The 23,934-nt window shown below is 35.6% G+C and overlaps 1 protein-coding gene and 1 non-coding gene across 2 annotated transcripts; both read right to left on the reverse strand.

Annotated features, from left to right (window-relative positions):
- Positions 1–1,338: 1,338 nt before the first annotated feature.
- On the reverse strand, positions 1,339–22,239 carry LOC131145945 (eukaryotic translation initiation factor 2 subunit beta-like). The gene is made up of 10 exons (XM_058095115.1): positions 20,217–22,239; positions 18,859–18,917; positions 16,054–16,162; positions 15,863–15,921; positions 15,714–15,768; positions 15,494–15,585; positions 7,157–7,302; positions 3,540–3,682; positions 2,928–3,013; positions 1,339–1,675 (listed from the first exon to the last, which is right to left on the reverse strand). Exons 2-10 carry the CDS (start codon positions 18,901–18,903, stop codon positions 1,598–1,600), a joined length of 813 nt encoding a protein of 270 aa, XP_057951098.1. The 5' UTR covers positions 18,904–18,917; positions 20,217–22,239; the 3' UTR covers positions 1,339–1,597.
- On the reverse strand, positions 2,023–2,112 carry LOC131147036 (small nucleolar RNA SNORD34). Its single transcript, XR_009134567.1, has one exon. It is a non-coding gene; the product is annotated as a small nucleolar RNA SNORD34 (small nucleolar RNA).
- Positions 22,240–23,934: the final 1,695 nt, after the last annotated feature.

A 23,934-nucleotide genomic window follows, 5' to 3' on the forward strand; every position in this document is an offset into this window, starting at 1 on the left:
TCTGAATTTAAAGTTAGATATGATTTATGGTATGATTCTTGCAAAAGATGGGAAAAAAAAGGTTCATGAATATAATAATCAACAAATGTGTTCAAATTGTAATTTAGATGTACCCATTGTTCAATGGTACATACATCTCTCCAATTTTAAATAATGATAAATATAATGAAATTTAAAAATATTAGTAAAAAAAAATTCTACTTACATGGTTACGGTTAAATAAAGAGATGTTATTGATATAATAGGTTGAGTTTCTATTACACCACTTAACTTCTAAACCCAAGCAACAAATTGCAAGTGTAAGTATGTTTAAAAGAAATTATCATATTACAATGAAAATTTCATTATATAAATTAATATAATTTTATTTATTAAATTCAGGACAATAGTGATGCTCTTCTCTTTTACCACTTTTCATTTTGTAAAATAAATCATTACATTTTCTTTCTAGAGCATAATGCACAACTTAATGACACAACATGTGAATGTACCGTATCATTAATTACTTGATTTGGAAGATAAATATTAGCATTACATTAGACGTAATGAAGCATTAATAGTATTTAACTTCATTTTTATTATATATGAAATGAATGTAACTAAAGATCTTATAATTGTATATACACAATACATTATCTTCGCCAAATTACTTTTAAAGCACACAAACCTGATTATGCTTAAAAACTAAAACATAACACAATCAATCATTTGCATAGCATTAAGTCTCAGCCAAATTTATTGTAAAATACATATTTGTATCCTGTTCTATTTTCAAGTAAAACAAAGTTTAACACAGTTGACTTATTAGTAGTAATAACTTCTTATGATATCTAATTTTTGCCATTCCATTTTATTATATAAATTGCTCCGTACAATGAAAAACAGCATTCAACTGCTGTCACAATTCCTCTACCACAAAGGTGAAAAAATATACACATCATTTTTTTTAAAGAAAATGAAAAGATGGATGGTGCCACTTTGTCTTTATTTCTGAATATAAAAAAATTCAAGTTAATTGACGATTAAGTTCTTCAAAAATGTTGCCAATTTTGAACCAAAAAAAAAAAACCATCCGTAGAATCGCATAATGTTTTCAGTTTTCAGAAGGCAATTCATGAATAGATGACAACACCAAAATCGACTCCTGCTGCCTTAAGCAAATCCCGATTTACCTTCCTGTGGGGCCTTGGGATGGGTTCTGTGAGGTGTGGGGATTAGTCTCAGCTGTGCTGCATCCCAGAGTAATTTGGTAAATGCCGGATGGGGACACCCGGACGATATCCAAAAAAAAAATTGAATAGATGGGGAAAAACATTGATAAAGACATCCGCAGGGAAATAGGCAACGATTCAAGCCACTGGATTAGGTGAGTCATACTCGCATCCGGTAAAACCAGAAAATGCTCCTCATTATCAGTCATTTCTATTTGTCATGTATCCATTATCAACATCCAAATATGAGATAACGCACTAGAAAACAACCCAAGGTACAGTTGACAAACTTAAAAACATAAGAAGCCTTCAAAATCCATGGGAGGAAGGACATGATGCCTGAAAGGTAATGTCCTATCAAAAGCTCATAGGATAAACCCGCCAAATCATGTCCCAGCCTTGCGACGCCCAACACGAGCCACAAAACCAGCTTTGATTGGAGCGACTGATCTCCCAGAACCACACTGTAATCAATACGAAGACAGAAATAAGAAGCACGATCAATGACAAGCACAAGGGAATCCCTAAACATATAGCGTAGAATCTGGCAGCATATTATCACAACATATACAGGCAATAGTTCCCAGCTGAAAGTTCACACTGGAAAGCAGTAACAACTGATAAGGCGGTAACACCACAGTTCCACCTCCTCGGACAAATATCATTCAATCAAATCCAAACTTAAAGTTATAAAAAAAAAAAAGAGTGATGAATCCCACACCAACTCTTGATCCCCCACCTCACTGTAAATAAATAACATATATTGGCCAAGAAACTTTCATCTTTATTGAAAGCACAATCTAATTTTTATCAAGGCCTCAGAACTGTTCCAGATTTTCCAGCATCATGGATTAGAAGATCGGACAATGTAGGCAAATGTTTCAAGTCATCACAGGCCTTTGCTAAGTACCATCTTCATTTCAAAATAGGAAAAAGAAAAAAGAAAAATGAAGGAAAAGGAGAGGGGGCAGTGGAACCACTATACCCACGCAGCATCTACCATCTTCCTCACTGAGACTAATATATATCACTCAATCCCATCAAACTAAATAATAATGAAAACCTCATGCCAACTCCAAATGCCTCCCCCCCTTTCAACCAATATAATTTTTTTTAAGAAAAAAGAAACCAACAACCCAAAACAAAAACCACAATAAAAAAGCCATATTTGTGTTTCCAAGAAATTCTTGTTCTTTATTAAAACTACACAGCAGTATTATTTTCCTCATGGCCTCAGAACTGTTTGAGATTTTCCAGTGTCATGGATTAAACAATCGGACAATGTAGGCAAATCTAAAGTCATCACAGGCCTTTGCCAAGTTCCATCTCTGTTTCCTAGAAGAAAAACACAAGCGGGGGGAGAGAACCTCTACCGAGGCAGCATCTTCCAGAATTTTTCACTAAGATGAACAATATCATTCAATCAAATCAAACTGAATAACAATGAATTCCATGCCAACTCCAGATCTCCCAACACTCTCCCCCACTCCCTTGCAATTTCTCTCCACGACAAATAAGAACCTTCAACAAAACCCCCCCCCCCCCCCCCCAAACAAAAAGAAAAAAAAAAAAAGCCAGAAAACCTGATCCTAATGTCTGATTAGGATTGCCTTTTTGCTTTGAATATTTAATTCTTTCTTTTTTTGGATGGGTACAAAAATAAGTGGCAATGGGCAGGGTTGCATAGGTTAACAATAACTACATAGAAACCATTACCTGCTCGCATCTGAGAAAGAAGAGACGGTTCTCCTTCGAAAGAATAGTGTCTGGACTTTTGCACATATTGCATATGACATAGTCGTCTGAAAACATAAAGAAGCCATAAAAAAGACATACAAAGAAAGGTACAGGATAGCAGAAAAAGGTATGCATTCTACAAATGTTTGCAAAGCACTGACCAAGTTGCTCACCACTGGGGCAACAAAGCACTACCATACATTGATCCTACGGAGTGTAGCATTTCAACATATGGGACAAGGACTTGAACATTGCATTCCGACATGACTCAGGATGCATGACAAATAAATCCCAAAACTAAACATGAGGACGTAACCGAAGATAGGTACAGAGTGAAACAGATATAATTTTGTTTTGGACTTTGTATGAAACCCCAAAGAGTGACAAGTTTACTTCTACAAGCGCGTTTGCAATGGGGTAATTTAGCAATAACTCTGCTGTGGAAGACATAGCAATGCTTTCACACAAAGCTCTTAGTAGAGGTAGATCATATCTAAGGACCTAAATTCTAAACTGATGTTGAAAAAATACGGAATTCTGCTGACAGGAAACCACAAAGAATTAAAGAAATGAATAGTGTAAAGAACATACTGACGTATCGCCGAAGGATCCCTTCAAAATTTTTTGGAGCAAATCTTCCCTTCACAACTAATCTTTGTTGTCCATCAAGTGAGCCGCTTGTCCCCATCTCAGCCAGCAAGAAAGCCATGACATGCTCTGGCTGCCTATGCATTCTGATGTACGGTAAAAGAGGTTAACATCATGATGCCAATTAGCTATTTTCCCATAAAAAGAAATTAAATAACTATTCAATCTTCAATGGAAGCAGCATTAAAAAAATATGGTAAACAAATCTTCATCAACTATTCAGAGCATCTGACTGCACATCATTAAAAATCAGCATACCTACATACACAAATATGTTTGACACTTAAAGTTAACCTAATAAGCAGTATGAGACAAAGAAACAGCTAAAATAAAGGCAAGCATGTGCACACAGAAAATAGGCAATTCTCATCAAATATTATATTTCACACAGAAGAATGCAGCAAACTTGCATGTATGCGCGCGCATAGAGACAGATCAATGGCCATCATAAGGAACGTGCACAAGCCTGGTTCTTTCTCTTTCTCTCTCTCTCTCTCTTAAACACACCAACATCTCCACCCACCCAAGCACACAAATCCACATCAAATATTTTGTTAAGACACCCAGTGAAAAATTAAAAAAGAAGAAACACACAAGGACATGTGGATGTGTGTGACACCTGCGCAAAGTGCTTGGAAAATGCAAATCATAGGAAAAAATCTTCAAACTTAAAAGACCCAAAAAACTGTAGACAGATGGATAAAGATGCAAATAATTTGGTCCAAATAATAAATAATATGACAAAACAACGCACCTACCAATCAAAAAATGGTTTTATTGACTTAGAGAATACTAAGCATTTTGTATGGTTTTTATTGACCTAGAGAAAACCTAGATAGAGTACCTAGGGAAGTTATTTGGTAGGTTTTAGAAAAAGATGGGAATCTACACAAGATATACTAAGGTCATTAAGGATATGTATGATAGAGTAACGACTAGCATTAGGACTGTAAGAGGGGAATCTAGAGAATTTCCAATCACAATAGGTCTATATCAAGATTCTACTTTGAGTCCTATCTTTTCGCTTTAATGATTGATGAATTCACAAGGAATATCCAAAACAAGATCCCTTGGTGTATGTGGTTTGCAGATGATATTTTCTTCATTGATGATGTAAGTAGGAGTGAAGAGGAATCTAAGTTAGAACTTTGGAGAACTGTTTTGAGAGTCTAAGGAACGATTTCGTTCGCGACATAGACATAGTCACATACAATGACATTACCAAGAATCTCATTCCTAAGAATAGAATGTCTGCTTCATATGAATATTTTTTGTTTAGTTTGCATTAAAATATTCTCAAGAATTAAAAACATTTAACACTTAATAATCAATTAACCGAAATAATTGAGGAATGTAGTGTCTAAATTTTTATAAAACAATAATAATATTACTTTTATTTGATAAATTACAAATGCCAATTAAAATACTAATTAACATAAATATTAACACTTTTAATAGACATTTTAAATATTTCTAATTTGAATTATAAAATTATCAAGAATTTAAAACATTTAACACTTAATAATCAATAAACCAAAATAATGGAATGTAGTGTCTAAATTTTTATAAAACAAACATAATATTACTTTTATTTAATAAATTACAAATGTCAATTAAATGCTAACTAACATAAATATTTTTAACTAACATTTTCTATATTTTTTCTAATTAAAATAATTAATATTTATGCTAATTTAAAATTTTTACTATTAATTTACTAATAATTTATTTTTTTTAAATCTAATAATATTGCGTGATTATATTATTTATAGGGGCATTATTGTCCAAAAGCCAAAATAATGAGGACAATTAGATCCAAGTAAGATTCCCCTAGGAATAGGATTCCCATAAAACTTACCCCTTGGGGGGAGGGGGCAAATAGGATGTCAATTTCATGAGGATCCTTAAATTCCCAGGAATGTGAATATGCCCGCCAAGTCGGTTTCCCATGTTCAAACAAATGTGGGAATGAGATGCCATGGGCATCACATTTCCAAGAATTTTGAAAGATACCTCGAAACAAACACCCCCTCAAGGTTTTAAGATGAGCACAAATAAGGCTGAATATATGAAATGTAATTTCAGTAACATAGGGGGGTATTGGAGAGAAGATTAAACTTGATAATCAAGAAATTAATAGTACTAGTAGATTTTGGTATCTTGGGTATATTACACAAGCAGAAGGGAAAATTGAAGAGGATGTAGGATATAGAGTTAAATCAAGTTGGGTAAAATAAAGGAGTGCGTCAGGTGTGCTGTATGATTGTTGAATAGCTATGTTTTATGAATCAGAATGTTGGGTATCTAAGAAACATGTACAAAAAGTAAAAGTTACCAAAATATGAATATTAAGGTAGATGAGTGGTATAACGTTAAAAGATAAATCAAGGAACGGACATATACGCAATAAACTAAGCATAGCACTAGACAAAGACAAAATAAGGAAGGGGCAGCTTAGATGGTTTAGACATTTGAAACATATACCTAGTAGTACACCTGTGAGGAAGAGTGATTTAGTTATTTTTTTCAATATTAGATGGGGTAGAAATAGACCTAAAATAACTCAGAATGAGATAGTGAGAAAGGATTTAATAGCTCTTAAGGTAGAGGAAAATGCTCTTGATCGGCTGAATTGGTAGGAAAGGATTCATGTAACCAACCCCACTAGTGGGACTTAAAGCTTGTTGCTGTTGAATGCACCTACAACAAACACACATAAACATTTGCCACATAACATTCACATGCAAGGTAATTAAAATCAGGATCCTACGAAGGATCGAAAGGATGGTTTGGAGAATCATATCGTAGGACCAGATCAAGGATGGTAAGATTTCTATTAACTATATAATAAATAAGAAAATTGAATTTGTATGCTCTTTCTTTTTTGTAAATTTCTATAATATGAACCTACAAAATTGGCAAGTTAAGTGTTGAAGACTTAAAAAAATTACAAGTAACACTTTGGTAGAATTGTCATGACAAAAAGATGTGTTCAAATTGTTGCATTCCTAACTAGTCTAAATCAAACTGGCCTATAATGAAAACAAAATAAATACTTTTTTAAAAACCATATTTTTAACACAAATTAGTCAACAACAAACCACAGAACATGAACATCCAAACTTTTTTTTTAATGAAGAAGTCTGCACAAACAACAGCCAAACTATCAATATCAGCAACCAACGCACCATTTGAGTCATAGGTTTGTCAATGTAAAATAAACCATATCACTTCCTAAATTGTCCATTTCATGTATAAGTTACATGGCAAAAACCAAGCCTATAAGACAAGTAACTTAGTAAATATTCAAAAAATATAAATGAATGTAGGATCTCCTATCCGAATATGATCCCACTATGATCCTAGCATCTCACTTACTATGATCCTAGTGCGATCCTACTAATTTGCAATTCTATGTGGGATCAAGATCATTTTAGAAAAATAGGATCGTAGGGTTGTAAGATCCTAGGTCCGGATCACATTTTAATAGCCATGTTCACATGTACTTGTTTCATATATAATTGAAAATAATAAAGGTAGCAAGATAAAAATGGTCATACGTCTTGCAGAGATCCATAAAATTTACAAAAACAGTTTTCTTCGTCCCTTCCCGAAGAACTTGTGGAGGTCTCATCACTGTCCTTCGCCTATCGCCTGCAAGCTCAGGATTATTCTCACGAAGAATGTTAAACACCCTTCCCAGAAGCTGCACAATAATTGGAAACATTATTATTCCTCCAAGCTGGAACCCATGGTCCTGGGCATGTAAACTATTGGCTATCAACTCATACATCAAATAAACCATGAGGTAAAAAAACTGACTAACATACACAATACTGAGCATTGGATTACCCTTTAATGGCTATTGAATGGCAATCTCTGAAGAAAATATGAGGTCAAAAATACATATATAACACTGAACAATCTTTGAAGGGAAATTACATGTTGAAAAATGAGATAAATAACTAAGACACAAGTAGCCCGGTTAATAGACCCTCCTTCACAACCAAGCAAAAAAAAAATCAAGCATATGACAAATATAGATCAATCTTGGATCTTTAACATTATTGTTTTGCAAAAACTGCTCCTCAGCCCATACAATGCAATCACAACAGGTCATAAGGATGATCCAATATTACCTAGAACATGGAACCTGTTCATGGAACAGGATCACAGGACAGCACACTACATAGAATGTGGTATATTGGTTAAAATTGTGTAATCTCACTTGACTATTTACAAGAGGATGTTGAGTGGATGTTGAGTGGTACAACTTTGAGTATCACCAAGCCGGAAGAATTTTGGTGTTATGGAATCCTCACAAAGTCTGCCTGCAGGTAAACAGTATGAACGCCCAGGTAATCCATTGCTCTGCTGTTTGTTTAGTCTCTGCTAACAGTTTCAATGTGAGTTTTGTATATGGATTTAATTCTATTCAGGAAAGGAGACCTTTGTGGCTAGAAATTACTCAGACAGGAAGAACTTATGCAAGTCCCTGGCTGTTGTTGGGTGACTTTAACTGTATAATGTCAGCTGATGAAAAGGAGAATGGCAGACCAGTTTCTTTATATGATTCTAAGGACATTTGTGATTGTTTTTTTAACTCAGGGCTAAACGATCTTAACTCTTCAGGATGTCGGTTAACCTGGACAAATGGGAGAGTATGGTGTAAGTTAGACAGTGTGGTGGTAAACCATAGATGGTTTCAAGAGGGTTTTAATGCTCATACTAACTTCATGTTCCCAGGTAGTCTATCTGACCATTCGGTCTGTATTGTCTCATTGTTTGAGGAGGAGCCAATGGCTAGGAAACCTTTCAAATTCTTCAATATGTGGACTACTCATCACAGATTTCAGGAAATAGTTAAGGAGGGTTGGGAGATTCAGTTTTGGGGCTGTGCACAGTTTAAATTTGTGAAGAAGTTGAAATCATTAAAAAGGCCTTTAAAGGCTCTGAATGCTACTCACTTTTCACACATTTCGGCCAGAGCTGAAAGGGCTGAATCTGAATTGATAGAGCTGCAGAAGAAACTACACAATACTCCCTCTGATCTTGTCTTACAAATGGAGCTAAGGGAGAAGAAAGCAGAGGCTCAGAGGCTTGCTGAGGCAAATCGGCTTTTGCTATCTCAGCTTGCGAAATTTAACTTCTTGAAGGAGAGTGATAGAGGGACGGCATTCTTCCATGGTATTCTCAAAAGGAATCTAAATAAAAATCACATCTCAGCAGTAACCAAAGAAAATGGGGAACAAACAAATTCTATTTCACAAGTTGCTGATGAATTCCTAAAGTTCTACACCCAGCTGCTGGGTTCTGATTTAGTGTGCTCTGATATTAAGGAACACTGCATTATTAATGGGCCCCCTACTAGAAGAATCTCACAGGCAGAACATGATCTCTCCCATTTCTGATGAAGAGGTGAAGCTGGCTCTCTTTGACATTGGAGATGACAAATCTACAGGCCCGGATGGTTTCTTTGCTGGTTTTTTTAAGAAGGCTTGGAATATTGTAGGTAAAGATTTTACTCGAGCAGTGAAAGAATTTTTTGATACTGGAAAATTATTGAAACAATAAACCACACAGCCATAGCATTGATTCCCAAATCTTCCCTTGCATAATCTGTTGGGGACTACAGACCCATAGCCTGCTGCGATGTTATATACAAAGTAATAGCTAAGGTTATTGCTTCAAGAATCAAACCCTGCCTTGATGAGATCATATGCCCAGCTCAGTCTGCATTTGTGGAACACAGAAGCATGGTTGAAAATATATACTTGGTACCATAGTAGTTAGAGGTGCAAGGCAAGCCGAGGCACAAAGGGTCTTTGAAGCCGAGGCGCGAGGCACGAGGCGAAGGCGCGCACCTCATGAAGGTGAGGCGCACAATTATTAAAATGGGGTAAAATGTCTATTTGGGGTAATTGATATATGAACATATGAATATCTAGCAATATTAGAATTTAAAATGCCAAAAAACTCAATTACAAAATTGAAAATTTAGCCCGAAAGCATCAACAATTCAACATAGTTCAACATCAAAAGAAAAGAGTACAAATCAAAAAATAGTAGCTATATTTCAATAAAATAAATAAATATTATGTATTAGTTATAATTTATAAACTCACATTAATTAAACTAAATATTACAAATTAAAAAATAGTAGCTAAATTTCAGTAAAAAGAATAAATATTATGTATTAGTTATAACTTATAAACTTGCATTAATTAAACTAAATATTTAATTAGTAATTACATATAAAGAAGAAGAAGAAAAAGAGTAGCCAAATTTCAATAAAAAGAATAAATATTATGTATTAGTTATAATTTATAAACTTACATTAATTAAACTGAATATTACAAATTTAAAAACAGTAGGTAAATTTCAGTAAAAAAAAATAAATATTATGTATTAGTTATAATTTATAAGCTTAAATTAATTAAATAAAATATTTAATTTATAAGCTTACATATAAAGAAAAGAAAAAGAGAAGCAGCAGGCAGCAGTCAGCAGCACGCAACAAGCAGGCAGCGGGAAGAAGAAGAAGAAGAAAAAGAGAAGCAGAAGGCAGCAGGCAGCAGTCAGCAGCTCGTAGCACGCAACAAGCAGGGAGCAGGAAGAAGAAGAAGAAGAACTCGCGAGGGCTCCTGCTGGCTGGAAACGAAGTCGCGGAGGGTCGTGCTTCTTCAAAATGTCAAAGACGAACTCACGATCCTGGTTCGAAGCTCGAAGACGAAGTAGCGAAGGCTCCCGGCTGGTTCGAAGGCTCGCAGACGAGCTCACATTGCTGGTTCAAAGGATCACGAAGGCTCCTGCTGGTTCGAATGTGCAAGACGAACTCACGAAGGGCTGAGAGGGGCGAGGGCTATGTTCGTTCGAGTCGAAGGAGGGCTACAGGTCTGGCTGTGGCTATTTCTCTACTTTAAATGACTAAAAATTCACAAGGCGGGACTCACTGCGCCTGTCGCTCTAGTGCGCCTCGTCTCGCCTAGCGTCGCCTCTTGCAGGTCGCCTCGCCTCACCTGGTTTGAGGCGCAAGCCTCTTCGCTTCACTGCACCTTGCCCCTAGGCGCGCCCTTTTAACTACTATGCTTGGTACAGGAGTTGGTTAAAAATATGCAAGGAAAAGGATCTCCCCAAGATGCATGCTTAAGATTGATTTGAAAAAACCATACGACTCTGTATCTTGGAGTTTTTTGAGACAGATGCTGGTGAAGCTAAAATTTCCAGAGCTAATGATCAAGTGGATCATGGAATGCGTTTCAATGACCTCCTTTTCCATTTCATTAAATAAAAGGTACCATGGACTATTCAAAGGTAGAAAGGGTCTTCGTCAAGGAGACCCTCTTTCCCCACTGCTATTTGTGATATGCATTGAATACTTATCAAGAATGTAGAGGATGCTTGAAAATAACGCAGATTTTAAATACCATCCCAATGTGAACCTTTAAAAATTTCTCACCTAACCTTCGCAGATGATCTTATACTCTTTTCACGAGGGAATTGCAAATCAGTTCAATGCCTCATGGACTGTGTTAACGATTTTTCTGCTTGCTCAGGGCTTGTAGCGACCCCCCTTAAGTCTAATCTTTACCATGCTGGAGTTAAAAGGGGAAGTGTTGGAAGGGATTTTGCAGATGACTGGGTTCAGGATTGGGGAATTTCCTTTTTGTTACTTGGGAATTCCACTTGCAGCTTCCAGGCTGAATTCTTGCCACTACTCTCCTCTGATCAATAAAATTGCAAACCTGTTTAAGAGCTGGCCTGGAAATACCTTATCATATGCAGGTAAATTGGAGATTATTAATTCTATAATCCAGGGAATTGAGTGTTTCTGGCTTGCGATATTCCCCATACCGAATAATGTTCTGGATCATATTGTGAAGCAGTGCAGAGCTTTCCTTTGGGGTGGGAGAAGGAAACCACTAGTGGCATGGAAGGAGGTATGCTTACCAAAAGAGGAAGAGGGCTTAGGAATCTTTGATCTAAAAGCTTGGAACATGACACTCCTTTCAAAAACTTTGTGGAATGTTTAAGCGCAAAAGGACTCTCTATGGTCCAGATGGGTCCATCATGTGTACTTGAGAGGTGTCAATCTATGGGATGCTTCTTCAAAGCATGATAACTCCCCATTGTATAAAAAGATGATAATTATTAAAACCAGATTTTGACGAAGTGTGACAATCTACCTGACATAGCAGAAAGACTAGTAGAAGAGTGGGATCTTGAGCACAATAGTTCTGCGCAGTGCTATAATTTTTGGAGGCATAAAAAGCACGTAGGGTGCCCTGGTATAATGTGGTTTGGAAGAGTGGGAGCACTCCTAAACACGCCTTTACCTTGTGGCTCGGTATTAAAGGTAAACTCCCCACTTGTGACAACCTAGCTGGATTTGACGGAGACCTAAATTGTGCAAGCAGTTGGATGAGAGCATTGATCACATTTTCTTCAAATGCAAATATTCCTCTCACGTTTGGGACTACATCAGGAGTTGGCTTGGAATATCAAGGAGTATGACGTCCTTAAAAGCGGCTGTAAAATGGCTACACAAGGAAGCAAAAGGTAAGGGAGTGAAGCCCTGTGGGAGTAAAATTGCGATGGCTACAACTGTTTACTTCCTTTGGCACTTTAGGAATAGAAAGAGATTTGAAGACAAATCCATTACTCCAAAAGAGCTGATAGGAGTAATTCAGAGACACACTTTCAGAGTGACTTTTGATAAATTTGGAATACATTCCAAGTAAATACCCTTTGATCAATGTGACTTGACATTATGGAGTTGCAAGCTATGGGTTAATGCTTTAGACTTTAGACATTCTCTTTTTGATGTAATGTCATGCATTAGTGATGGGGCAAATGCATCCCCTATGCCTAGGAATGCCCAGCGTAGTTGTAAATATACATTTTGATCAATACATTTACCGTTATGATAAAAAAAAAAAAAAAAGAGGATGTTGAGTGGTTAAAAAATTTAAAAGCAATATCTTTTGTGAAATAAACTAATAATGACTGAAAATAGAATTACAATATGAAAATTCTACAGTTTTTACAAAAAAAGATGTCAGGTTGAAAATATTGAACTAAAACTTTGCATAGCTATATTTAGTATTTTGGAGCAAAAATGTACCATGATTGGGAAAATATGTGCCAATTCATTCTTCGCTAGGGAGTTAGGGATTTCTGGTAAGTGATAACTATGGTTTGTCCCAGATATTAGGATCAATGGAGGTAAGTGTAATAGGACCTGCTTATTTGGTTACACCTCAGTGATCTTAGGCAGTGGTGATCATCCCAAACTACCATAAAAATAATGATATCAATGTCCAACTTGGCAATCTTCATCTTGTCTTCAAGTATGGGGTGAAGATTGCCCCTAGGCAGTGCTCTTGAAAGAGATTTTTGCCAGACCGAAATATTTAGGAACAAAAATTCCTTTGATCTGACAAGCATTACATCAACTACACTAACTATCTTATCATATACTGACCTCCGAAGTACGGTGAGCTTAGTTCACTAAAATCAGATCACCCAGAGAAAGAGTTGCTTAAGACCATCATGTGGATCCCATTTGGGTCACCAAAAGTCTCCTAAGGTGACTTTTGGTTCACGGAATCAAAAAGTATTCCCATGGAATCTCCTGGTAATGAGATGCCAACCTCATGGGATGTTTTTGTTTACTTTACTACGTAAGATTCAAGAATGTACACTTTATAACCAAACCAGTGTTTGGTTCAAGAATCAAGATAGAAATCCTGACAGATATGTCAATAAGATTACCATTATATCCTCGACTTGTATGACCTGAAGAGTAAATATATTAAATATATTTTCAGCACGAAAACCTATTATATACCAAATTGAGTCCATGTTCTAAAATTTTCAACCATCATAAATAAAATAAATAAATAAATAACACATAATAATAGACAGTATGGTTTCAAATTTTCAACTATTATGCTATATTATTATAACGTAATAATAGTTTGATTTTTTATTGATTTCTATTTTTGTCATGGTAATAACATATAAATATAATAATGTGTAATAATGATACGTTATGTGGCCATTAATGTCCAAGAGGCCAAAATAGCAGGGACAATTTTGTCTGGAAGACAAGATTCCAATGGGGATGGGATTCCCATGAAGCTTAACCATGGGAGAGCATGGGAATGGGCATCCCATGTTTTGTGGGAGTTCTTCTTTCACAAGGAACGTGAGATTCCCACTATATTAGATTTCCAGACCCAAAACAAATGCAGTATGTGATATCCATTTCCATGGGAATAGGATTCCAATGAAACTTAATCATGGGAGAGCATGGGAATGAGCATCCCATGTTTCACAGGAGTCCTTCGTTCAAAGGGAATGTGAGATTCCAGCTATGTTAGATTTCCAGCCACAAAACAAACGTGGAATATGATATGAACATCACATTACCAAGAATGTTAAAAGAAGTCGCAAGCCAAACACCCACTTTAATGTGTAACCCTTAGGTAGTGTGTTGGTAATATGGATTTCAGGGCTTGGAATTGGATTTTTATGTATCTATAAGAAACTCAATATAATTTTATACTGCATTTTCATCAATCCACACAAATCCTCCAAATCCAAACCTCAAAACCATGCTCCCAAATGCAAGGTTAATGTAAATAAACTTATGAAAACAAATGTCTATTTTATTGAGTAACAAAAGGAGTACAGGAGATAAGATTAAACATGACAACTCAAGATATTAATAGCCCTAGCAGATTTCATTATCTTGGATTTATTATGTAAGCGGAAGGAGATATTGAAGATTATGTGATACAAAGTTAAAACAAGATGGATAAAATGGAAAGTGTGTCAAGCATGTTGTGCGATCTTAGAATACCCTTAAAACTAAAAGGAAAGTTTTATTAAGACGGTTATAGGGTCAGCCATGCTTCATGGATCAGAATGTTTGGCAACTTTAGTACAAAAAGTAAAAGTTATCAAAATGTATATGTTGAGGTAAGGTGGATGAGAGTTATAACACTAAAAGATAAATTAAAAAACAAACATATACGCAATAAACTAGGCATAGCACTGGTTGAAGACAAGGTATGGGAGGGACAGCTTAGATGGTTTGAACATTTGAAATAACCCAGAGGAAATACTTAATAGCTCTTAAGCTAGCAGAGGAAAATTCCCTCAGTCGAGAGAACTGGCGGAAGAGGATTCATATAGCCAATCCCACCTAGTGAGATTTAAGACTCGTTTATCATTGTTGTTTGTCTATTTTATTGAGCGGCTCATCTAGGCAATGACTAACATCAAGATGCTTTGAATCAAGTTGGCAAATAATCTATTAGCATAAAACAAAATTTTAAATATAATTATTTTAAAATATATATATCCTTCGTCTTCAGGAAAAAGGCTGAAAACAAATTAGAAGGATGAAAAACACCTTGAAATGACGCTGGAGGAAATAAACCATAGAAGAAAAATAAGGTGAAAGGAGAGAGAGCAGAAGGATTCTCTTTCAGCAACGAAAACTCCAAATCTCAAATAGTGACACTGGATTCAGAAGAATGACCCATTACAGGCATAGTATAATTGTTTTGCAGTGTGAAATATGCAGCAGGCAAGCAAAGGCATTTATGCAAAGATCTATAGATATTTGTCATACATAGTTTCTTAGAGCAAGCAAATTTTGCGACATGTTCGCCCTTTAGGTGACAGCATACAAGATGCCACATTTCATGCTGTTGTAGGAGGCCTTTTTATTCAAGTCATAAACAAAGAAATTGAGTGAGGACACCAAAATCAAATACAACTTGTATTAATTGGATTAATGATTATGACCACACCATTGGATGCGCAAATAAATCATAATTAAAATGGTAGAAAGAATATTCTAGTTACATGAAAACGAAATATACCTCCTCATACAAGTAATCCCGATCGCTCCCTTCCCAAGGATATCGTGATTGCAGGACAATTCCTTCACCTTCTTCATCCTCTCCTACATGCTCTAAAAGTCAAAGGAGAGTTTCTCTATTACTTCCCATTTAAAATTCTAGAGATAATTAAGGTGACACTACACACTACTAAGTTCAGGCACACTAATATTGCATAATTTATAATAATGAAATTACTTACCATCCAGATCCTCTTCTGCATCCCCAATCTCATCATTCAAATCATCAGATTCTACCTGGAACAGAACACCAAAAATCAAACATCAGTAGTAGCAAAAATTCATTTTTCAATAGGCTTATGTGCTCATTCAGGACGAAACACCAACTTACAGGTTTCTTCTTCTTCTTCTTCTTCAACCCAGAAAAGGTACTTTCAATCCCTTCAGAAACTGCACGTGAGGAGCAAATAAGTCCTCAGTGACATGAAACAAATGTAAAGCATAACTACATGTTCTTTCCCCAAAAAATTTAATTTTAAAAAAGGAAGATACAGTATTCTGCTAATTCACTGAGTCAAATACCTGACAAACTTTCAGTTTTCTCAGCCAACTTATCCACAGGATCTTCCAAAGAATCCTGAATCACAACTTTCTTTTTCTTCTTCTTTTTAGTAGGATCAAATGCGGAAAACTGCAATGTGATATGTTGGTAAGAACAATGATCTAACAACATATCAAGACATCACCTTGGCAGCCTTTTAGGCATCACCATGCCTAGGCAAACTACAAACAACCTGCTTTATGTCCTGAATGGTGATCATTGCAAGACAAAGCTGTCATATTTCCCAGGACAACATGGCAACCAGTATTCAGTAATAAATGGGAGTAGCTATGTTGCAGGGTCCTTATGGCTCTGTTTGCGCCTTACGCTCTTGCAGTGAACGAAGGAAAGGGGGAAAAACACTGAAAACTGCTTTAAATTGGTTCTTTAGGTTCTGTATAAATCTCAAAAAGAAAAAAAGATGGTAAAGATAAATGATAAAATTTTCTTAAAAATGAATTCCTTCATTAAGCATTTTAAACCTTTTACTCCTGTTTGCCTCATTCTTTCCAATATCTAAATCAAAAACTTTTTAACACTTTCCTTTTCCTTCACCGTTTCCAAAACAGGAAGGGAGGCAATTTATTCCTAAGGGACCTGTCATAGATTTATGACGGTGTTTGACAAAACTATATATTCTTCAATGAAGACAGGTATCAACCTGACAAATCGAGGTCCAACAATCCAAATGTAATACCAATTGAACATTGTCTTAGGCTTAGTCCCTCCCCCCAGTGGCTTTTCAAAAGAAACTTAAAAAAAAAAAAAAATCATGAAAAGGAGTTGATTGAAATTGTTGTAAAAATTGTTCGACCCCATGAAAAAGGAGCTATTACAAAGAAAAAGTAAATCTGAGGGTTCAGTAAAAAAGAGGTAAAATGCTTGAAAATGTTTAAAATGATTAAATTGATATGTATTTTTAGGAAATGTAATTAATGCATTAATAATTCTGTAATTGTTGAAAAAAATTAAGGACAACAATGGAATAGAATTTGTTGGGAAAAAAATATAGCTTTTAGCTTTTAGCTTTTAAAAACTTAAATCAAAATACGTAATAATATGGCGATATATTTCTACAAAACTTCTACTTCAAGCACACACAATGGAGCCGCAGGCAGTCAAGTGAAATCCAATCCACAAAATAATTTGATCTATGGACAGTACCTCGTGGTAAAGGTCGTAATGCCAGAGGCATCATTATCACAGGGCATAGCTTCAAATCCATAGCTTTTAGAAGTTCCGGAAAAAAAAGCTAAAGCCTGGATTTTTAAAAGCTGAAGTTGTTTATCAAACCTACCCAGCTTTTACAGCTAAAAAGGAGAAGTTGAGGCAATAAACCAGGGGGAGGGGGGGGCTCACCTTTAATCAACCCAAACATTATTATAGATAAAAGAATTTCAGAGATTCATCAATCATCTTGTAAAAGTTAAAAAGTTGAGAAAAATCACTACGATCACTGGCTCTGATCGTGTAATATAATAAGCAGGTGAAAATTTTTTCCTTCTTGAAAATTAAATCCATTATTGTTGCAACATATGAGTGATGTAAATACAATACAAAATCAACTGGAATGAATCACATGATCTGGACCGGAAGTGCACTAAAAATTCTGTTATTCATTTTATCATAAATATAAATTCATACTTTCTTTTTTTAATGAGGATGAAATTGCAAGTTGCAAGTATAAAGAACCCAAAATGTAGCAACAGGGAATCCAAACTTTTCCAACAACTAAGAATAAGTGGGTGTAAAGTTTTACATGAGCTACATATAATTTTTTTTTTTTTTTAAAGTGTGCAGTTTTAACCAAATCGTATGGAGGCCATTTTTATATAAGCAACATATATTTAAATCAAACATTATAGATAAAAGAATTTCAGATATCCATTAATCATCCCAACTTTCCACCTTGTAAAAATTTAAAGTTAAGGAAAATCACCGGTTCTGATTGTGGAAGATATAAGTATGTCTTTTTCTATCCAAAAAAGATAATACGCAAGTAAAATTTTTTACCTATTTGAAATTTAAGTGCATTATTGTTGCAACGTGTGGGTGAGGTAAATAAAATACAAAAATAGATTGGAACAAGTCACATGATTCGGTATGAGAGTGCACTAAAAAAATCCTGCAATTCATTCTGTCAAAATCTTAAATTCATACTTTAGTTTTAATGAGAATGAAATCACTAGTAAGTATATGACCCACAAACTAGGAATTAAAAAACTATACATAACAACAGGGAATCCAAACTTTCTGAAACTAAAAATTTGTGGGTGTAAAGTATGTGAGCTAAAAATAGATTTTTTAAAAAGTGTGCATTTTTCACCAAATCGTGCCACCGTGGAAGCCATTATTTTTTTATTTTTTGGATAGAAAAAGAAACTATAATGAGAAGCAGGAGAATAAGTTGTTGCAAAAAAAGGAGAACAATAAGTCTTTGCCTCATGAGGAAAAAAAATACATCTTAATAAAGCACTCCAGTCTCAGATGACATCTTGAAAACAATGACCCTTCAAACAGCCTGCACTATAAGCAAAATGGACATGGGGGCATTTTGCTTCACATTCGAACAAAATATGATGTAAAATGTAAATATATATATATATATATATATATGTTTATGTGCAAGAAATGTAACAAGCTAACAATGCAATCACATCATTAAGAACAAAATACATTTAAATGCAGCCACAGATAACCACAGTACTCAGAGAGAATTTGTGCATAAAAGCAGAACATTCAGACAATAACCACAAATCAAATAGAGAAAAAATAAAATTTCTTACTTCTGGCACATCATCCTTCACTTCTATTGGATTCTCTTCTGCCATGATTGCATAAATACCTACAGGTAATACAAAATTAACAAGTAAATGAAAATGCATGAGCGAATAAAGCCTCCCACAACACCATTTTCTTTCAAAACACTCCACACAAATTCATCCCACAAACACTCAAGCCCAAAAAAACACAGGAAGTGTCCAATATCTTCTAAATAACTATGTCTTAGAACTAATAGAATCTTATACTCAAAACACTGAATCGCAGTTAATGCAGTCCAAAATACTAATTGGGTAAAAAAGACAAATGGGGAATATTAGAAGGGGAATAAATATAAACAAAAAAATAATCAAACAAACAAAAGCAAAATAAAAATAAACAATCACCCTTTCAATGATGGATGAGGAATGAATGTAGCATGCAGTAAAGGCAGCTAGAACTTAGTATGAAATCAGATATCTGACAACCCCTAAACCCTTATCACTCTATATACAGCTGAAAACCCAGAATATGAGAACAAGAAGGAATAAACATGCTAATCTACTAGTTCAAATCAGTAAAACTTGAATAACCTCACTCCTTCAGCCACTCAACCCCTTGTCCAGGGCTACGGTTAATTTGGTACAGTAATAGAATTAATCAAAACTCTAGATAACAAATAACTATAATTTTTTATATAAAAAATTATAGTTATTTGTTATTTGAACAATTAATTCAGTTAACAGATAGCTCCACTGAACAATCTATCACTTAAGGCAATTATAAATTGACATGCCCAATTTGAGACACAAATCACTGCATAACTTTTTTCAGGACACCAATTCCAGTTCCCTTTCTCAAATTAATGAAAATGGATGAAATCTCAACCCTCTGATCCACATGCCCAGAGGCCAGAAATGAAAAAACACCAGTTTACTCAACAAACCAACAGCACTCAACAAGAAAACACAAATCAAAATCTTTCACCCACCATACAGGCCTTCCAGCAACAAAAACAATAAAATAAAGTTCCAAATTCTGCTCAACAAAAATAAGAACAACAAGCACAAAATCCTCTGATCAACATAACAAGAAACCCCCAGATTATGCAGACAGCAGCAGTACTCATTACTCAACATGAAACACGAAAACAAAATCCTTATGCTCACCCAATCAACAAAAACAACCAGAGAAAGTATTTCTAGATCATCTTATCAATAAAGATCTACACAAGTAGCACGAAGTCACAAATCAAAAGATGAGAGAAACTATGTATCAATTTGACAAAGAATAGGAAAAAGAAAAACCCTAGATAGCCAACAAAACAGCAACACGATTAGGATACAAAAACATGAAAATTTTCAGGGGTATTAGTAACACTGACCTTGATGGAGGGAAGATGAAGAGGAAATGAGAGGGGGTGACTTGCAACGGCGGCGACCAGAGAAGTAAAGGATTGGGAGGAATGATAGGGGCGAATTCACTGGTTAGGGCTAAATAAAGTGCACGGGGTGGCAAAACGGGTTCACATGCCGGGTTCGGGCAGGTTGTAAATGGGTCGAGCGTCTGAGCCTAAAGAGCCGAGAGAGGGAGATTGAGGCCTGATTGCTTGAGACTAAGTGAGGCAGTGAGTGAACCGAGACTCAAGAGGGAGACAGAGGCCTGGAGAGTCAAAGACTGAGGGTGAGATCGTGAGAGGGAGAGTCGAACACTACGAGTGAGATGGAGGGGGACAACGTGCGGCGACGGCGTGCGGCTACACTGAGGCTTGAGGGTGAAATCGTGAGAGGGAGAGTCGGATACTAAGGGTGAGATCATGAAAGCCAAGAGGGACTGAGAGAGACTAAGAGTGAGAGGGAGGGGGACGGCGTGCGGCGACGGCGTGTTGGTGCTGCCGTGCTGGGCTACCGGAAGAGGAACTGAGTCAACTGAGGAAACGATCGAAGATGAAATGGCCTGGGGTGCGGGCGGCATGCAGTGTTGGGCAAAGGGTTGGGTGTGGGCAAGAGATTACGGTTCCTTGTTAAATGGGTATATATAGGTAAATAAACGGGTCACCCGCCAGTGGCCCAACCCGAAACTCGAATTGACCCATTTATAAACGGGTGAATGTTGATACATTTCTAAACGAGTGGATCATGAATTGACTCATTTATAAAAGGATTGGCAATCATAAACCCAGACCCATTTTAACCGGGTCACGGATGCCCCATCATGTCTGAACTTGTTTTGTCGGGCGTAGCCTTGAGCTGCTAAATCCTAAGGATCCGTTTGGTTTAGCAGAATACAAAAGCATAAAAATGAGTTTCTCTTCTCCTGTTTTGTGCATCAAATAATAAAATGGCTCATAGCGAGAGATGGGGAAAAAAATGCAACGACAAAAAATACTCAAAGTTTTGATAAAAACATAGTGATCACTTCTAAAATTTCAAAAATTTTATTAATTGATCTTACAGTTTTAAGAACTCCAAGGTTTCAAGAATTTCAGAGAGGTTCTTAAAATTTTTGGTCGCAATCGAGTCACGGGCCTGCTTGGCCATGGGAAACCGAATAAAATTCCAAATCAACGAAGGGTCCATGGAATTAATCAACCAGCCCTTGATGATGGCGTTGTTTGTGCACCATTTTTGGAAGGATGCAGACGTCGAAGGAGGTTCAGGAAAGTCTCCATTGATATATCCCAACTTGTCTTTGCCGGAGATATTCATCTCGACAACTAGGACCAGAGAGCATAGTTGGTGCTGTCCAACTTGATGCCAATTGGTGCAACAGAATTCTCGGTGGTCTAGGTCGGGGTCTGAGTTTTGGAAAAAACTTCTGTCATTCGGGTGGTTAATTCTGTGAGAATGGTGTTGATTCAGGGTTCACCAGACTTGTCGAGGTCGCCGATGTCCTCTATTGATGTCGATGGAAGGATGGAAGTTTATCAACATTAGCAAAGCAACCGAGTCGTTGATGACCACATAGTGGGACGCGGAGGTGATGGCGTCCGTCCTGACATGGCTGAGAGTGTGCAACGGCAGCAGCGAGGATAGCTGAGCGTGTGCAGCAGCGGCGGCATGGATAGCTGAGCGTCCACCCAGAGCCAGATTTCCTATTACAGTGGGAAAATAGAAAGAGGAAGCTAAAGACAAATGCATTACCAGATGGTGAAATTTCCCGAAGGCATTACCAGGCAAGCCAGAAACAAGAACAAACATTGAAATTGCCAAGGCCAAAAGTGAAGGATCCAAATAAATCAGACGGGTTATCAGGAAGAACACCACTTCTCGAGTCGATTGATTCGGATGATGAGTCGGAATGGCACTAATGCCGTGTCTATTGATTCGGATGATGAGTCGGAACAGGAATCGGAAGTTGTCGGAGAAGGAAGATCGTCACCAAGAGCCACAAATCTATGGCCCTGATACCATGTCAAACTTTGGAAACTAAAAATTGTATTTATTTTTTTTCCTTCATTCTGTTTACAGAGTTGGAGATAGGGGTGCGCAGTGGTCGGTTCGGCCAATTCGGCCAATTAACCAAATAATTTTGGTTACATCTCATAACTGAACTGACCGTAGTCTATTTAACCGAAGTGTACCCGACCGAACTGAATTGTCGGTAATTCAGTTAACCGAATTTAACCCAATAAAAATAAAATTAATTATGAGAAAAAATTTCATCTAGGTTATTGGTAAGAGCACGGAAGAACCGAAGAAGAAGAGAAAAGGGCACTGGACTTTGGATACAATAAAAATAAGAAAAGACAAATATAAAAAAAAGATTAGAAGGAACAAAACTCAAAATCAATGAACATTCAAACAAATATGAACAAAGAGCACAAAGAAACCCATTTTAAAGAGTAGGACTGATCAACATAAATATAATAATTTGGAGGAAATATTCTCTCATACATTTAATCAAACACATTGTGCTCATCTTAGGGTATTGTAAAATTTCAATAAACATCAAAATGCAAAGACTCTTGAGTTTTGAATACAACGGAAAAATGAAAAACCTGATGGACGGAAGGTCCAAAGGAGTACTGTGAGTCTACGAGAGTGCGAGCTGCGAAGTTCGGAAGGAGGCTTATACGATAGATTAAAATTTGATAACTATAAATTTTATAACTATATTTGTTTATTTCATACTGTAAATTTTTTATTGCATAAAAAAGGGATTATAATATGAACATATTAAAATATTAAAAATCAAGCTAAAAGTAAATATACAATATAAAATTTCTTATCTACTAATATAAAAATTTAAATCAAAAGGTCTAAAATTTAAGAAATACTAATTCTAGTATACAAAATACATACACATTATATAACAATTCAATATTTCTTAAAATAAAAATTATAGAGAATAAAAAGAGATAAAAATATTTTTCATAAATAATTTTATCCTAAATATTTCACTGAAAGAAAATTTTGAGATATTATCTATAACTTTATTAGCTTGATATTTTTTGGCTTCTGAAATTTTAAAAAGTCTTAACCATTTTTAGATTACGTTGAAAGTTGATGAAAACAAGAAAATTAATAACCTTGATTTAGCTTATGTTTACTTTTTCTATTTCTAAAATTATAATCAAGAGAGAGAATAAAAAAAATATGTTTTATATATAAACCAGTGGGACACGTGTCACCATACGGATGATGACACATGGCACGACCAGGGCCGCATATACACAAGGCAATGTGGTGCAATCATGACCGTCAAATGTGTGACAAAATCTTAGGGTGAGTCGTGTCCTACTACGATAACATCACTATAGTACAATAAATTTAAAAAATAAAATAAAATAAAATAAAAATAGTGATACATGTCATCATGCCTGGCTGACACGTGACCCACTCATCCCAATCAAGTTAAACTCGGTATAGACCGGTTCAACCAGTTTGACTTTTTCTAAACCGCTAGTTCATTTATTTAATTTTAAAATTAATTTTTACTTAATTTTTAATTTTAAAAAAATTAGGAAAAAATAGTGAAATTTTGGGAAAAACCTGAAAAATACTTTCAAAAAATAGAAAAAAATAACAAAAAATTGGAAAATAAAAATACAAAAAAAAATGAAGAAAAGAGTCTTTAAAATTTCCAAAGAATTCTAGAAA

Source organism: Malania oleifera, chromosome 13 (assembly GCF_029873635.1).
Source record: "Malania oleifera isolate guangnan ecotype guangnan chromosome 13, ASM2987363v1, whole genome shotgun sequence".
In the NCBI taxonomy this organism is placed as follows: domain Eukaryota; kingdom Viridiplantae; phylum Streptophyta; class Magnoliopsida; order Santalales; family Ximeniaceae; genus Malania; species Malania oleifera.

What these genes read in the sequence shown, in the direction of transcription:
- LOC131145945 (XM_058095115.1), bottom strand. Translation starts at nt 18,903, where the DNA reads ATGGCAGAAGAGAATCCAATAGAAGTGAAGGATGATGTGCCAGAA. An exon ending in TGAAGGATGATGTGCCAGAA is followed by an intron (nt 16,163 to 18,858) that starts GTAAGAAATTTT and finishes ATCACATTGCAG; the next exon opens with TTTTCCGCATTTGATCCTAC. An exon ending in TTTATGGATCTCTGCAAGAC is followed by an intron (nt 3,683 to 7,156) that starts GTATGACCATTT and finishes ACCGTACATCAG; the next exon opens with AATGCATAGGCAGCCAGAGC.